The 14,244-nt window shown below is 38.7% G+C and overlaps 1 protein-coding gene and 1 long non-coding RNA gene across 2 annotated transcripts in view; one reads left to right on the top strand and one right to left on the bottom strand.

The window, feature by feature from the left end:
- il20 (interleukin 20) overlaps nt 1–6,371 on the top strand; it is an 8,873-nt gene extending 2,502 nt beyond the window's left edge. The window contains exons 2-6 of the mRNA XM_088337303.1: nt 4,718–4,864; nt 4,931–4,993; nt 5,071–5,220; nt 6,074–6,136; nt 6,239–6,371. Of these exons, the coding sequence (XP_088193429.1) occupies nt 4,718–4,864; nt 4,931–4,993; nt 5,071–5,220; nt 6,074–6,136; nt 6,239–6,310 (495 nt within the window). The 3' untranslated portion in view covers nt 6,311–6,371. The remainder of the gene's footprint in view (nt 1–4,717; nt 4,865–4,930; nt 4,994–5,070; nt 5,221–6,073; nt 6,137–6,238) is intronic.
- The window catches only part of LOC148363774 (uncharacterized), a 21,484-nt gene extending 7,240 nt beyond the window's left edge, over nt 1–14,244 (bottom strand). Inside the window, exon 1 of the long non-coding RNA XR_015850689.1 lies at nt 14,092–14,244. This is a non-coding gene — a long non-coding RNA (uncharacterized LOC148363774). The remainder of the gene's footprint in view (nt 1–14,091) is intronic.

Genomic DNA, 14,244 nt, shown 5'->3' with positions numbered 1-14,244 from the left:
CTTAACCACTAGACCACCAGTTATAGTGATGATGTCATGAACCAGAACAGGATCAGGACCCAAACGCATGACGTATCTCACACAAGCCTTTTATTTTACGGAAAATGGGGAGTCATGCACGTTAGAAAGCGGTTTGGCAAGAAATGATCGGAAGCCAGAGGCCAACGAGATCGATTCCAATTGCCCAAGTTGATATCGGACAGATGGGGTCGATACCACACTGGACGGGACAGACAGGATAGATAAAAATAAACAGGACAAACTAGAAGTGAACAAAAACTGGAGAGAATAATAAACGAGAAAAAAATTGACGAGAACGAAAAGTCTAACCCTAACCCTCGTCTTGCGGGGCAGAGGTTCGTTGACGGACTGACAAGGGAAGCATGACAGCGCTGAGCTTAAAGTAGACAGAAAGCCAGTCTGTTAACGAGCAGCAGCTGGCGCCACACGGGCGGGGCTAATTTGGCGCCATGGCAACCGTGACAGAAGACATATAAAAAAAAAAATCATAGATTGTATCGCACTATTTTTACTCACAGTGCCAGAAACAAATGTTCAAAAAACAGAAGGTCGTCCTTAAAGATACATGTTTACCCAGTCATGCTTTTTTGGCTCGTATTCATATTTTTCAGGATTTGTGTTTTTCTCAATTCATTTTTGACACTGTAAAAATAGTGTGATAATGAGTTCAAATCCAACGCCTTTTCCCACGTCATCTGTATCACTAGTGGTCAGGTTTCGACACTCTCACCGCCGCAACCCAGGTTCAATTTCCGTTGAGTACAGTGTTTCTGGTCAGCGTCAATAACGACTGTCTACGGAAGTCTCCGGTTACAGCTCTTAGTTTTTTTTCCATGCGCCTTAAAGTCTAGTGTGCCTTATATATTGAAAATATACGACAAAAGACTGTTTTTGGGAGGTGCACCTTATAATCCGGTGCGCCTTATAGCGCGAATCATACACTATTGTTTTTAAGGCGGTAAAGACTCAAAGGTGCTGAAACAATTAACACGAGGACAACCTTCCTTTTTTTTGTGCGCCAGCGAAAGTGAGGCTTTGCAAAACAGGTATGTGCAGCGTTGGGAATTGACGACGCTACGCCCGGCACAGCAAAAGCACAATTACGGCTAGCAGCTAACAACAATAGCAATAAGTGTGAGAAAAAAATGAAATGATTGTTAAGTGACAGGTGTTAATAGAGACTCAGTGTTGGACTGAAATTCCACTTAAATCCGAAAAGATTAAAGATGTTATTGTTGAAAACCATTTTTTCTTGTCTTACTTTGTTTATGGGACACTGACACTGTTGATAGTATAAAGAATAAAAAATAAATCATGAATCGACATTATATTTATTGCTGATTTATGTGTGAAGCACATTGTAAAGCGCTTTGGGAGTTCTTCAGTGACTTGAAAAGCGCTAAAGAAATGCAGACCATTTACGTTTAATAAAGACCGTGTCTACAGTCAATTTAAAAAAGTAATAATTGGAGTTATTAATAGGTATAAATATATGTTTTTCTGGTACTAAAAGTATCTCAAAGGTTTTTCTCGACTATATTTTTGAGCATGTTTTATTTTCGGCTTTCAGATATTAATGTTTATGAATACTGAATAGATACGATAAAATGCAGCACACCAGTAACTCATTCACAGCCAGCCTAAAGAAAATCGATTTTAGACATATACTTAATAGGTCTGAGGCAGCCTTGCTATAATGCATTTCAAATTCTATAACCGTACATCAGGGGTCGGCAACCTATGACACGCGTGGCAGCAGTGGGACGCGAAGGGTTAACCAGTGGGACGCAAGCGCACGGCAAAATAATGATTGTTTTTTAAAAAATGCACATTTTTACCTGAAATATAGCAATTTTCAGTTGCTTGCCGTGTTGTTTAGAGGCTTTACGGTAGCGCCCCTCCTCTTCTGCTTTGTGTGCGAGTGTGTCGGTACAGCGACTCGCAGAAGAGGAGAAATCTGTGTTTTGACCCATCCACAAAAACACCAGTTCACGATAAATGACTGAATAATGACAGCTCTTTCAGCGAAAATATCTCGTTCTTTGACTGAAGACTGGGGGCTTGTGCAAAAAATGACTGTGCTGTTTGCGCATTATCGAGAGCGTTGTACCTCGCACATCAAGTGTTTAACATCATGATGAGACGAAACATGAATTCAAGGCGTAGACATTAAAACACGCCGTGTCCAGGGACAGCAAACAAACACAGACCCTAAAACCTTTGTCACTGCTAAAAACACCACCACTGAAGAAAGTTATCACACTGCTCACTGCAAAGCAAAGCACGGAAAACCATTTATTCATGTGACAAAATCAGCTGTTATTTCTGATGCACTTATATTCAAGTAGCCTTCTGCCTTGTTGCTGTTATTTCAAGTTTTGAAATTTTCTGCAATAAGATTTCATTAATGAATGGTATGGTAGCTGTCCATATCACTTGTTTTTGATTGTAGTTCATTGTTGATGAAGAATGGTTGATTCTTGTGGTAAAAAGTTGAAGTCATGGATGTCTACAGGCCTCACCACATGTTGCTCACATTCATTTTTTAATTTATTGATGAACAAGAATAGTAAAAGATAAATTGGTCAGTTATACTATTTTAATGTATATAAATGTTGTATATTCGGACTGGTGTAAAATTATAGCTCTTTTGGATGTAAAATGTTGTGCGAGTCATTGATCTTGGTGTGGCACACTGATTTTACAGGGAAATTTGAAAGTGGCACTCCACACCGAAAAGGTGGCTTACCCCTGCCGTATATGGTAGCCTCGCTGAAATGGATCTTTGGTGTCTAAAGCCATCAATGACAAAGAATGAGTTTAAAATAATAACTTTACCTTTACAAACTTTTCAAAAAGGGCCACAATGTATACAGTACATAACAAACTACAGTTATTTGGTTAAAGTGAATGTAATGAGCAGTTGAAGCAGACTCTGAAATGCTGGCACAATTAACTGACAAACGTTTAATTATGCCATCTTTTGTTGTATATTTATAGTAAGGGTAAAACTTTTCCTTTTTACTTTTCGTAACCAGTGCATGCTACGTCACTGTGGGTAAGCTTTCCATCAAGTCAAAGAGAATACATAAACATCAAGTTATTATAAGTAACATGAAAACGATAACAATAAACTCATAATAACCGAAGGGTGGTGATACTTAATTACCCTCTGAATTTGTTGAACACGTGCCATTTTCTTTTCTTAGGTGGAAGTAATTGCACTTGGCAGTGAGAAGAAACTATTAACCAATTGATATAGTTATGTAACAACCCAAATGTAATTTGTTGCACGAGCACTCAGACAAGAATGCTCTCTTATTGCCTCAGTCTGTTGCTCAAGAATTTGCCGTGAAACTCGCACACCTTGTCAAGGGAAGACCTTTTTTTACCGAAACAACTCCTACACGCTTTTGCAAAATCTGAACGTGACCAGTACTTTTCCCGGTGATGATAAAGGATGCGGAAAAACGGGTCCAATCTTACATCCACAACTACTTAGAGTAAGTCTCCGGCCCGTCCGCAATGCTGCTGCACGTGTTCTGACAGGAATAGGGTGTTGATATTTACGACAAGGAAGAAAAGAGAATTTGAGGAGGACCTACGGTAGAATGGGATGGCATGTCTCCCAATTTGAGAGTTTTGGAATCAGCTCCGCCAATGGTGGTTAGTATCCTTGGGCAAGACACTGAACCCCAATTTTCACAGGCAGTCTTACCTGCCAAGTAGCGATTGCTTTATTTTTGGACAACGATTTAGTTTTCCCTTCCTGTCTAGTGCACTGGTGGCATTGTAGGAGATAGGAATTTGGTTCGAAGCTAATTTTAAGAGTAAGATCGAGACGAGCTAAACAAAATTGCATCGTAAAATGGTGACACAATTCTACGTCAGAATGAGAGCACCCTAGCCTAATTTAGCTCAGCCGTCCCCAGTAGCCTCCTTCCTGTACGAGTGATTTTTAGAAAAATTCAGCCCCTGCATTTAGCAGTTCGGCAGGTCGACTGGGTGTTTCCAATACTAACTTGTCTGACTGCAGTAAAGTCCCACGACAAATAAAACCATTTTATCGACAACATATATCAAAAGTTTGAGACAATGTTATTGGGGCTACTAATTTGAGATATACCTGATCCAAAAAGGATTGCGTCCAAAAACAAAAAATGTTGGCCTTTGGTCAAAACCAAGACAGTTATCTAATATACTGGATGTGCAATGTGGCCGAACCAGAACTCGAGCTATTAGCGCCGACAAATGATGTCACTTTATGACTGAGTCATTAAATAATTGTGTATACCGTGATATTACCCTGAGGGAGGAGGAAAACTTTCATTCATTTCAATTACCTGTTTCAACACTTCCTCCTACCGATTTTTGGAATGCGTGGAAACTACTATTGTTTATAAAATCCCCTGGAGAGCACTATAAGAGGAGACAGCATGGAGGAGGACAGACACAACCAACTTTGGATTCTCTTCAAGAATACAGCTGAACGCACAGGTGAGTGCTGCTGGCGCCTGCTGAGCAATACTCACATTACGATGACAAATTACAAGACTATTATGTTGACAAGGCTTCGACTTATCAACTGATAAGTCATCGAATTTCTTTATAAATACACTAGTTTACTAATTACTACTTGATAACAACTGATCGTAATTTTGGAGATATTTAAAATCATCCTATGTCTTCTTTCCAGACCAGCCAAAGGATGGCAAGCTTACTCTTCTCCATCATTTTCCTGGTGGTCCAAACCTCGCTCTCCATGCCGCTGCTCAACAAATGCAATTTCAACCTTCACTTGCAGGAGCTTCGTATTAAAAACTCCGAACTTCGGCCAAACGCGGTAGGTTTATCGCCAACGGTGGCTTTGGAATTGGATTACTCAATCTCATCTGGTCTGCGTGTTTAGATGATCGAAGACACTGAAATTGGAGTGAGGATTCTGAGCAATGAGGCAATAAGCCATGTACAGGTGAGATGGATTCTAGGTCTGACCATTGATCAAGAGAGTAGAACGCAACGTCGTAAACAAGTTTGTTTTTTTTCTAGGATGGTGAGGCGTGCTACTTCCTGTGTGTAATGGTACGATTTTATGGCGAAACGGTGTTCCCCAACGTTGCCTCCAAAACACTGCAAGACCAAAGCAGTTTCAGCAGCTTGGCCAATGCTTTTTTCCAGGAGAACAACAATCTGAAGGATGTAAGTATGCACTTGAACAAAAATGGAGAATATGTTCACCTGTGTGTTGAATTGACCTAAGATTATCTTTTAAGAGTGAGGCAAAACTGGACACTAATGATACAACTAGATATAAGCTCATAGCATAAAAGTCACTAAGGGTACAAGTACAAATCATTTTTTAATTGATGCAATCGTAACTTTGAGTTGTCCATTTCACATCCATGTGAAAATATTAATATCTGTCACTTTTCCTGGTACTTCCAAGACGGATACAACACTGTGACATATTTAATATTAACTTCACGTTCAAACAAATATCGTTTTGTTTGTATAATCAATGAGTTACGCACAGAATCAGCAGAAGGCTAGATTGTGCTTTTTGTTATCGGCACAAACAGTCATAGACTCGATGTTTCTTTTCTAAGAGCTACTTGGCCCTGACGCTAGTAGTCACATGAACCCACAAACATTCAGATTATACATCTGAGATCATGTAAAAGCAAAGAGGATGAAATCATACATATTATTTTCAGGTCAAAATGTAAACAACATAGCATGGAATTCCTTGATTCTCATACGAACACAAGTTTAAAAAAGAAGCAGGTTCTTAAACCAAAACACAATATTGACCACAAACTGAAAAAAACCTTACAATTTCAATGTATTTGTTGCAGAACTGCTTACATCAAGTTATATTGAACTTCTTTTACATGGTAATCCATGTCATAATCATTGTCTTAGAAGCCAATTGACAAATAAAATTTAAAAACGATATTGCGTAGTGGGATTAAAGACTGTTTAGCACGTAATCTGAATGTAGATGAATTGAAGTGCCATAAAAATAAAATAACCCTTGATTTTTTCCCTTCAGCTCTGTCCTGCCAGTGACAACACAAACAAAGCACTTCAGATGATAGGAACGGAATTTGAAAAGGTACGTGTCTTTTCCTTTGTTTTCAGAGAGATGATTGTTGATTTTCATGGTGGAGTCTGAAAATGGTCTTAAATTAATTCCCAACTGTTGTTTTGTTTCCAGCTATCCATTGATAAAGCGGCGACGAAGGCTGTGGCCGAGTTGGACACATTACTGGACTGGCTGTCCCTATGATAAACAACTCCTGAGACGGAAGCGACTTATTTAAATGTGACATTTGACATTTCCGCACTTGATACTTGAATTAACTTATGATTTTTATTTTTATACACTATTTAATACGTGAATGGTTTACATTTACTGCATGCATATTTAACTCCATCGGGAGGACATTTTGTTTTGTTTGTCTGTTTGTTTACCTGCTTAAATTATGCAATGCAACTAGTTATCCACTACTCAATAGTTGCATTTGTTTTCATCACCTTAAAATGTATCAATTTAAAAACATGTTTTTCAACATTTTCATCACGGTGGTTATATCTTTACAATAATGATGACAAACATTCTTATTTATGCACCTTAGAATATAAGGGGGCTGGAATAATATTGAATGTAGCCATAAATTATTGTATTTTTTGTGTTCTCATCAAGTTTCAACGACATTGAATAAACTATTTTCATAGCTATGGGTGTCTTTTTCATCACAAGATGCATCAAAGTCACAACTCGTGACAAAATGTACACACTAGAGGGTGCTAAAGTGCAAAATCCCATGTGTATGAACCGTTTGTTAGCGTGGTTTAAAACTAACTGAGTCTACCCCCCCCCACCCCCCCACCCCCCAAAAAAATATAACTCATTGACCACAAAAACGAGAAAAAATAATTTTGTGGATGAATCTTAAGAATTACAACCAATATTGGCACAAAATAAGCCTATAAATGAGCTTATCTAATGCAGAAAACAACCAACCAATCATAGCTAAGCACAAGAAATGAGCCAAAGCTGAGCAAGAGAGATGTCATGTCAGTCGACAACCGGTGGCAAAATGTCAGCCCCCTCGGAGACAGTTATACAGAGCAATAATGAAGATAAACTGATATGATATCAACACAATATTTATCGCAAAGATATATTGAAAACGATACAATATTGCATCATATAAAAGTTATGATTGAATATTTAATTTGTCGTAAAGCAACTTAGAAGTCTTTCATAATTGCAACCACTTCTCCTGCCACATTAGCATAGCAAACACGAGTGCTAATTGTTGTATTGTGAAGCAAACTATTTAAAGGTGACGTTTTCTAAAACCATTCCAAGTCATTGCCCTTGCACGTGCTGCCACACAGGTCTGATCTGCAACTACAGGAACTGTTTAATTGAGTTTACTGTTGCCAGACAAACCAGTTTAAGAATCCCTAAGTTCCTATTCGTACTTTTTCCTTCCTGCACTCTCATTTTCAGTAAGGTAAAATAAATATATAGATTTGTGACTGATTAGCATGTCACACAATTTTGCCTTGCAGGTTTTTTTTAAATACACAATTTCGGAAAATGGATCTACCATACTTTGTGGCCTATTTGGCACTCTTGAAAATCCAAAATTTGCAAGAGCGCCATACAATCTAATGCACCTCATAGACCAGGAAATGAAAATGGAAATACATACTTACAATGAAATACAGTAACCATTTATGAATGAATTGACTTATTTTAGTGGGCAAACCAGATTTCAGAATTCTTATTTAGTTTGCAATACCTTTGTTTTATTCTGACATTGTTCTTTGTTAAACACTAGCTGTTCTGGTAGTTTTAATTACATGCGCCTCATAGTCCGGTGCGCCTTATATATGAAAATATTCCATGAGTGGCTATTTTTGAAAGTGCGCCTTATAATCTCATGCATTTTTTACTCTGGAAAATACAGTACTAAACAGGGTGTAATTTAAAAATTATGATTTTGATTTTCCTGCAAAATGTGCAAAATGAATTATTAGGGCATCAATGCAAAGACATTAGCGGATAGTGGGTACAATGTTAGCACGAGTAGTTAAGTCTGTGACAATAGCATTTGCTGTTAATCAGTTAAGTCATGTTAATTTGTCTAGCCCTAAGTCACAAGACGAAGGGCTGTGCAGACTATAGACTATTATTACACCATCCCCAATCTAAAACCTACATGAGGGCAAGAAAAAAATTCAAAACCTCAGCATGAGAAAATTAAGAAACTTTGAGAAGGGGCCGCACATGAGGCAATCCCCCTTGCTGCAAGGGCATCAACAAGCAATACACAGACATCATCAAAAGGGACATAAGCCACTTATAAGTTATAGACAATAGGTGTTTTTTAAGCCTAGATTTAAACAGTTGCACTGAGGTTGCAGAGGTTATCTCAGAGGGCTAAGCATTCCACAGCAAGGGGGCCCGAATGGAGAACGCTCTCGAACCTGCATATTTCTTCTTGGTTCTTGGGATCACTAGTAGAGCAGCAATTTCCGAGCGATGGTTCCGACAAGAAACATAGATATGAGGGGGCAAGTTTGTGCATACTTGTGAATAAGGTGCCTAATTCTATTTGTCATTGAATGCTATTCTTGTTTAGTCCATGGGGTGGCGCACATTAACTTGAATAAAGGTAGAAATGGTTGTGAGGTCAGACAGGTATCTGACCCTGGAAAGTCTAATGGTTTTGACCGCTACGTTACCCTATGCTAAGCTTTGACGCTACGCTAGGCTGGTTTGTTAATGTCTGATGGATTGTGGGAACAGGATTTAGACAATCTAAGAATCGTTCAATTTTTAAAGATTACATTCTTATTTGTGTCTGTCACCACAGCTTGTTTGTTTCTTGCCATAATATTTTATTTTATGATAATTCAACTAGAAAAATGAGATTAGTGATTATGTGAATAACTTTTAATGGGGAAAAAGCACCTCACTATTCATTCACAGTAGTTTGCGCCCTTTCTCTTGGCCTTTTTTCCTATTATTCATTGAAAGTAAAACCACTAACACAATCGTATGGGCGTGATTTACTTTCCATGGTCATGCAGGTGTAACCCTCGCTACGCCTGTTTAAGAATTTGGCACTCCATTTTGTGCTTTTCCGAGTTGAACGAAGGCGTATCCTTTGACATCCTCAAAAAAAAAAAAAAAAAAAAAAAAAAATCTGTCGGCAGTTGAATAAAGATTGCTCAGAAAATCTCATGGTTCCTCAGATAACGTCTAGACCGGGGGTGTCAGACCGGCAGCCTGTGCGCCGGGTCAGGCTCGCGAGACATCACTGAGAGAAGCGCAAGAGAAATGAAATGAAATGAAATGATCTGCATTTATATAGCGCTTTTCAAGTCAATGACTTCCCAAAGCGCTTTACATTGTGCTTCACATTTCCCAATAGCGGCCGTGATGTGTGCAGCCATGTAAGGCGCTAACCTGCTTATTGGGGGTAATTGAGGGTTCAATGTCTTACCCAAGGACACTTCGACATGTAACACGGACAAGCCGGGATTCGAACTGGGATCCCTTAATCCTAAAACGATCGCTCTACCTCCTGAGCTACTGCCGCCCCAAGAGAAAAATGAGCTGCAGTTTGTAATAAATCTACTTGATGTCGCCCGAGCTAGGCACCACAGGCAAAGCAATGAACTCTCTTTCACCCTGTTGACCTCTCTCTCTCTTGCTCTCTTTCTTTTTCTCTCTTTTGCCGTCCCTCTCGCACTCTTCCTTTTCTAACACTCCCTCTTTTGCTCATTCCTTTTTTCCTCACTTTTAATCTCTTTCGCACTCCCTCTTGTTCTTTTTTTTCTTTCTCTCCCGTTCTATCTCTATTGTGCTTTCTCTTCTCTTTCTCTCCCTTTCTCTCGCTGTTGTCTTCTCGCTCTTTCTATTGTGCTCTCTGCATATCTCTCACTCATTCTCTTTTATCTCTATTTTTTTTACTCCCTCTCTCTTTTTCTCCCTCTCTTTTTCATTTTCTCCTTCTCTTAAACCTAATTGTCTGGCCATGTGAGGTATTTTTTCTTGCAAGTGGCCTCCAGCTAAAAAGAGTTTGACACCCCTGCTCTAGACTATTTGAACGTATCGTTTCGCATGACCCCGGAAATGTAAAAATACAAGCAAAACAGACTTTCGAGGAGGGTTTTCGGTAGTTTCCTGACTTGCATGTACTCGCATGACTTGTACTCCAAGATACATATGCCGAGTATTCTATGAAATCGCATTACTGACAATGATAGATAGCGTGGTCATCCTTTGAAGTCGAAAGTACTATTTCCGTCACGTCCCTGAAACCTCTCTGCGACCGCACACAGTAAACGGTCACGTTTCCGAAAGCTGCAGTTTTTGCAACACTGATGGATTAACACGTCAGATGAATAGAATACCCAAGAGAGGTAGACATCGTTACTGATGCTGACTCATTTCCTTTCTTTTTTGCACAGAAATTCAAAGAAGGATTGATAACTTGGGTGGTCACATAACAATACTTTTATCATAAGGCCATATTTCAGAGGTGCCTTAGAGATGTGATTTACTTTCTGTAAAGTAAAAGTAATAAGGGTAAAATAGGTGCAGACTAAACCTGTGTCCTTCAGATAAAAATCGGGAGAGAAAAAAAACTGCCTCCCAGCAAAATACTCGCTCACTCGCAAATCATAACTGCAATTTGCTTGCTCAATTCTGAAAAAGAAAAAAAAATTAAATTAAAAAAAGGACAAAAAAGAAAAATGAAAAAAAAATATCAATAATTTCATACAAAGACCTTTCAATGCTTTGTTGTGTACATTAACATGCAGGCTATAACGCGATTGTGAATTGTATATTGCCAGTATTCCGATGAGGTCTCCAACCTTTTTGAGCCCGAGAGGCACGGAGAAACACAAAGGACACCTTGATAACGCACTTCTACAAGAAAAATTTTAACCTAATGAATGAATTACATTTGCTAACATTTCACGTGAGAACCGATTTGGAATGAATAATAAATATTCAGAATGATTCATCAAGGGGGCACCACGGCAGCGCAGTGGTTAGCGCGTATGCTGCACAGAGTTGAGGACGTGAGATCGAACCTTCCTGTGTGGAGTTTGCATGTTCTCCCCGTGCTTGCGTGGGTTTCCTCCAGGCACTCCGGTTTCCTCCCACATTCTGAAAACATGCATGTCAGGTTAATTGGCCAGTCCTGTCCCTAGGTGTTAATGAGAGAGTAGATGATACGTTTCTGTGAGCCCTGCTACTGGCTGGCAGTTCGTTACCTGATACTGCGAGTATCAGATCTCTAAGACCACGCCTGTAGAGGCATGATTTGGTCAAGCGAGTATCAAATATCTAAGACCAAGCCCATAAAGGCATGATGTGGTCAAGCGTCCCTCGTCCCTATATACAAAGAGGAACTGATTGATAGTTCGCTCTATTTTTCTACCGACTACTACTACCCCGTATGGCAGGTGCTGGATGTGGCCGTGCAGGCCTGCACTGCGGCCTTGAGGTCAGCATGTGGGCCATACGTTGCGACCAACTGGAGCACAAGACCTAATCTCTACGCAACAAGTAAGAGGACGATTTCAAACTTAACACCTTGTTTGCTGGTTCTTGGGAATTAGCATTTTTTTCTGTACAAGATAATCTCCCCAAATCGACGAGCATTATAGCGGGAAACTTTCTTTTTGTGCTAGTAACCTTTTGCAGCCGAAAACTCCCATAATTCTCTGCCCCCCCCCCTTTTTTTTTGCTATCGTTAATTCTTTGTGTTAATAAATTGTGTGTGTTATTTCCATCGGCCTGATTTATTGATTCAATTTTCTTGGAATTTGAATTCATATCAGAACTCAAAAGAACTCAAGTAATAACAATTTAATTTTTATCAGTGTAGGAAATTCTAGTATCTTTCGAAGAAAATAAAATTCATGGTGGAGCACAAGCAACACAGAGGCAAATTCGTTTACTGATTACAGCAAAGAATAATTAGTTTCAATCCTAACAATTTTGAAAATTACAGCTAAAAAAAAACTACAATTATTATTTTATAGATTTGATCACATTACCTAACGTCACACAGTGAAATAAAATTCACTGAAGAACTAGCTTTTGACTGTAGAGCGGTTTGACTTTTTTATTGTATTTTGTCTTAAAATGTATGGTGTGGCTGTCTTAATTTTTTTTGTATTATTTTGTCAGGCTGTCCTGTCAGTTTGCCTTTTCTCAAAATCCCTAGGTCCATTTGCAGATTTAGCAATGATTGATTTGTGAACTCAAACAGAACAATAAAAGGTACCATTGAGAAGTCTTTCGAATGTCGTTGAACTAATTTATTCTGCGTGTGACTCGGGTGTCAGCAGGTTATTTCATGAGCCCCATGATTTGAACAAGTGTGACATGACTTCTACAACATTTTCAAAATTCCAAAATTACACAAGAAGGAAAGGGACATGGGACAAAAGTACAGGACATCCCGAGAGAATGAAAATGATAGAAAAACAAATGCCATTCAGCAATTTACACTGTTCAAGTGACAAACTGATGTCAATTTAATCTTCCTTTGTAGTTTTGACCTTTACAGACCAGTTTACCGTTTATTTTTGGTGTACTTTAAGTGTGGGATATATCTGTTGATAGTGAGGATTAATAAATATGACAAGGTTCTATAACTCAACTACCTGTACATGTTGACTATTTATTGATATTTACTATGTTTGTTTATAGTTACCCAACGCTAAATCTACTCCACCCTGGTCATCCTGGAAGGGGGATTACCACTTGCAAGGCCCTTTCTCAAGGTTTCTTATCCTCCTTATGTTGAAGTTTTGAGTTCTTCCTTGCCCACATGTTGGTTTAAGATCAGGGGATGGTGTCATGGTAACCCTGTGCAGTCCTTTGAGACATTTTTGTGATTAAGGGCTATACAAATAAATGTGACTTGACTTAGACTACCTGTCTGTTCTTCTCTGTCCAACTGACTCAAATACCGCTCAGAAAATTTCAAATTCTTGAACATATAACTTATTTTTAGTGTAACGGAACTAGTTACTTTACCTGGTAACTAGTTGATTTTGCTATATAGTTATTCAGTTACTAACTCAGTTACATTATGTAAGAAGTAGTGAGTAACTAGGAGTACAGACGCTCCCCTACTTACAACCATTTGACTTATGATAAACGGTAGATACGAACATTTTTTTCGGGATATTGCTACAAGTTAGATTTTGTCTTGTGTGCACCTTTTTCCGAGTACTGGACATTACTGTAGTGCTTCTTTCCGCCGCTACCGGTGTGCGGCGCTGTGAAAGGTCACCCACCATCCACCCGGAAGAAAAAAAATTGGCTTCCTCTTCCTAGTTCGTGTGTAAACATTCAATACTGTCAATAATATGTCCATACTATCTTTTAACTTTGAAATATTTACTATTTAATATGTCCTGCATCCATTCAATATGGTTGGTGTTAAGTGTAGAGAAGAGGTGAGCCGTTTATTTTGAAACAAAAGTGGAATAAGGAAGCTTTATGCGGTTGAGAAAATGGTTGGAACGCTTTTTTTCAGCCTCTGGAAGCTCATCTTCTAAAAGTCTGTTTCATTTAATTTTATAGAGCATAACAGTTTATGAAATGATTATTTTTTGGTATAAACAATACAGGTTACTTATACAATCCTTAAACATACTTATACAAACCATAAACATACAAAATATAACACCGAAGCAACATACGAACAATTTCGATCTACGAACGGTCGTCGGGGACCTATCTTGTTCGTAGGCGGGGCATCGTCTGTAATTACGTTACAACAGTTACCACGTGCCTTGACCAATGACGTAACATGGAACCACCCTTGTTTAAAATTTGTCACAATTTTGATAAACAAACCACCAAAGCGATATTATATATCTCAACCAAGTGTGCACACAACACAACAGTGCAATTTAATTGACAGCGATGTAAGTGTTGGTGACAACGCGGCTAATGCTAGCGGCTAATTCTCGGAGCTAGCGTTAGCATTTGACCGCAGTTTTTTTACTTACTTTATTATAACTCGTCTTCTCTTCTCACATACTTCTTTAAACGTTCCTTAGTCGAAACTGCTCCTTTCTTTGAGTATAGTGATAAAAAAAATCTTTAGAAAAAAGCAAAACAAGCGCTCCTTTAATAAGTTGCAGGATTAATGTGAAGTTGGA

This window comes from Urocampus carinirostris, chromosome 6, assembly GCF_059441175.1.
Source record: "Urocampus carinirostris isolate Australia breed hairy pipefish chromosome 6, RoL_Ucar_1.0, whole genome shotgun sequence".
Lineage (NCBI taxonomy): Eukaryota > Metazoa > Chordata > Actinopteri > Syngnathiformes > Syngnathidae > Urocampus > Urocampus carinirostris.
Note: the sequence above shows the minus strand (reverse complement) of the source record. Positions and strands in the feature narration are given on the sequence as shown.